We start from the raw sequence: 3,145 nt of genomic DNA, 5'->3' as shown, positions 1-3,145 counted from the left end.
TATGGTGTAAACTAAACAAACGGTCACGTAATGTTTATGTTTTTGAGTATCTTTACGGTAAGCCTTTTCATAATTTTTATACTCCAGGGGTGTGGACTCCATAGTTTGATAGCTTTTTAATTTGTGCTCTCATACCGTGTATATTAAGATTCCACTGATTCACTGTATTCCTACTTCGGCTCTTCGGCATCTGCAGGAACTGCAAAGGCCACACAGCACAACCACACCCGTCAACTGGGTATGTTGCTAATGGTGTTATGGTGTTCTGTTTAAACGTAGTATGTGCCTGTGCTTCACGCTTGTAGTGTGTGGTTGTAATCTATATCCGTGTGCGAGTATTTCTGTTTCCCACGTAGTATGTTATAATCCGTTTTGGATGAAGTATATCTGTACTGTCGTTTCACAATAGTGTTCCTCAGTACGTGACGTACAGGTTAGTTGTAGTTAATTCAAACCAATGTTTTAAATTCACAGGTAACGCTGCTCAGCGACAACGACACGAACCCGCTCATCGACAACTCAACGACCGAATAAAAGCCGAGGAGGTACCGAATTTTATCTGGCTGTTCTATGGCTGGTGAGTGTGTGCAGGCAACCCTGTCATTAGACACTCAATAGAGCAAACAACGACATGTAGCATATACGCATGTGTCATCAAGAGCACGTGTGGGTACGTAAATATAATCGAATACGTATATGCACAAAACATGCAACGCTGAATGATTCTCACACGTATATACTGTAGTCAGTACCTCGTATCATAGAAATGTGTCACATCATAGGCATGTGCCACATTCCAAACGTTTTGCAATTGGTTGTTTCTGGCTAAACTGTTCTCTGGTGTCGTTGCAACTGCACGCCGTGTAGAATTACTCCCCGCATTTGTTTCGTAGGGTTTCCGGGTTTAGGGTTTCCTACATTTTAGGTTCGTATGGTTTTAAGGTTTAGGGGTTCCCCATATTAGATTAGTAGGGGTTTTTGAAGTTTTGGATTTTCCCCTCGTAAAATTAGTATTTCAGCATTTGCAGTGAATCTCATACAAGTCTCTGTACGCTTTAGCAGTCGCAAATTACTTTAACTATTCCTAGCGCCAATATATTACGACACAATGCAAATGATAAACAACAATAAATGTTGACAATTGTGCTTCTATGCCGTTGCAGCCGAAATGCACTGCAAGATGCCATATTCGAAGAAGAACTGGATGCGGCACTAACCAACGGTACATTAACGCGATTAAATGTCTCCTACTCGCGCGACAGATGCAATCCAAGGTAAATCAAGTCTTTTTACAACGTTCATGTGTATATACTATGAATGTGCACAGAATAGATATATGCTCTATTTTATTCGAATGGCTGGGTGTACGTGTATGTGTATATATTGCGCATGTGCATATACATAGGTAAGTATTTTGAATTTATTCGAACAGCTGAATGTAAATAGATATGTACATACTATACATGTACACATAAATAGCCACGTGCTTCAAATTTCTTGTACATACATATTGTATGGTGGGATATACGTGGACGGACGCTAGACGTGATTGTACTAGCATTCAGGCTCAACCCTTCATCGAATAGTTTGGTTGGTGGACAGTTTTAACCTTTTAACGTTAAAATCACTCCACCCCCATCAACGCAATATACATAATACAGACCAGGTCGTTAGCACTGCAACGAATTGAGTTGATGCAGCATACATATGGCATCAAGTCTTCCATTTCCCACCGAACCCTTTAACATATTTTTTAAAAGAATTTTAGTATACAATTAAGACTTTTTAACATCAGTGCGATGAACTGACGCATATCTCTCTTAAACCATTGCAGTGTCAAATACGTGCAAGATAACATACTTGCGTATGGCGCCGATATTATGGATCTGATGGACCGCCACGGGGCCTACATATACGTCTGCGGGTATGTGGATTGTAAACATTGTCAACATATTTTGCCTATAACCACCCGTGCAAATCGCATCCGGCAGAAGAATATGAATGTACTAGAGACGGGGTTTAGGGGTTGTAGGGTTCAGATTTTAGTACCTTTTCCACATGTGTGGGCTATGATTTTTGTTGGTATGTCAAGATTTGGAAATTCATGTGTTTTAGGGGTTTAAGGCTTAAGGGTGTCTATGATGTTTGGATTGCATTTCACTTACCGTGTGTACTTTTAACAAATATCGAGAAAATGAAACCTACTACTAACACAGTAATGTTTGCATTATGCCTCATCTCGCTCCAACAACTCCTCCCGCTAATAATAGTTTACTCTGATCTATAAATAGCTGACTCCTGCGTTTCAGCCCACCCGCCTGCCATTTACTGTGATCCAGCGATGACAAGCACAAATATCGACAAAAACAAATACATTACTACTACACCTAGTACCGTCTACATCAAGCCTCACATCGCCGCATTACCTCTCCCCGCTATTAATAGCTTACTCTGATCTATAACTAAATTACTTCTGCGTTACTCTCCACTGTCTTTCAATTGCTGTGATTCAGAGATGGCAAGCACATGGCTGCCGCTGTGGAGGACGCCCTGCGAGCGGCTGTATGCGACTACAGGCGTAAGTGGACCCAAGCCTCCGTTTCAATATATGGAATACATGTTAATATTGTCATGTGTGTCTCCGGCATGCATGTATGTATGTATTTATGTACGTATGCATGTAAGTAAGTATGTATGTATGTATGTTTGCATGCATGTAAGTATGTATGTGTGCATGTATGCATGTATGTATGTATGTATGTATGTATGTATGTATGTATGTATGTATGTATGTATGTATGTATGTATGTATGTACACTAAAACATGTATGTATGTATGTATGCATATGTATGTATGTATGGATATATGTATGTATGTTATGTATGTATGTATGTATGTATGTATGTATGTATGTATGTATGTATGTACACTAAAACATGTATGTATGTACACTAAAACATGTATGTATGTATGTATGCATATGTATGTATGTAGGTATGTAGGTATGTATATGTATGTATGTAAGTATGTATGTATGTATATATATTTATGTATATATGTACATATATATATATATATATATATATAATATACATACATACATATATATAGTATATATATATTATTATATTATTATATTATTAT

At 38.2% G+C, this 3,145-nt stretch overlaps 1 protein-coding gene across 1 annotated transcript in view; it reads left to right on the top strand.

Annotated features, from left to right (window-relative positions):
• Nucleotides 1–178: 178 nt before the first annotated feature.
• Nucleotides 179–3,145, top strand: part of SARC_08927 (hypothetical protein) — a gene marked incomplete at its 5' end in the record, with an annotated part of 4,111 nt that continues 1,144 nt past the window's right edge. Inside the window, 5 exons of the mRNA XM_014297081.1 lie at nt 179–238; nt 475–577; nt 1,164–1,274; nt 1,835–1,924; nt 2,514–2,578. Of these exons, the coding sequence (XP_014152556.1) occupies nt 179–238; nt 475–577; nt 1,164–1,274; nt 1,835–1,924; nt 2,514–2,578 (429 nt within the window). The remainder of the gene's footprint in view (nt 239–474; nt 578–1,163; nt 1,275–1,834; nt 1,925–2,513; nt 2,579–3,145) is intronic.

The sequence above is a fragment of the Sphaeroforma arctica genome (assembly GCF_001186125.1).
Source record: "Sphaeroforma arctica JP610 unplaced genomic scaffold supercont1.853, whole genome shotgun sequence".
Taxonomy (NCBI): Eukaryota; class Ichthyosporea; order Ichthyophonida; genus Sphaeroforma; species Sphaeroforma arctica.
The sequence above is the reverse complement of the archived record's forward strand: the minus strand, read 5'-3'. Positions and strand labels throughout refer to the sequence as shown.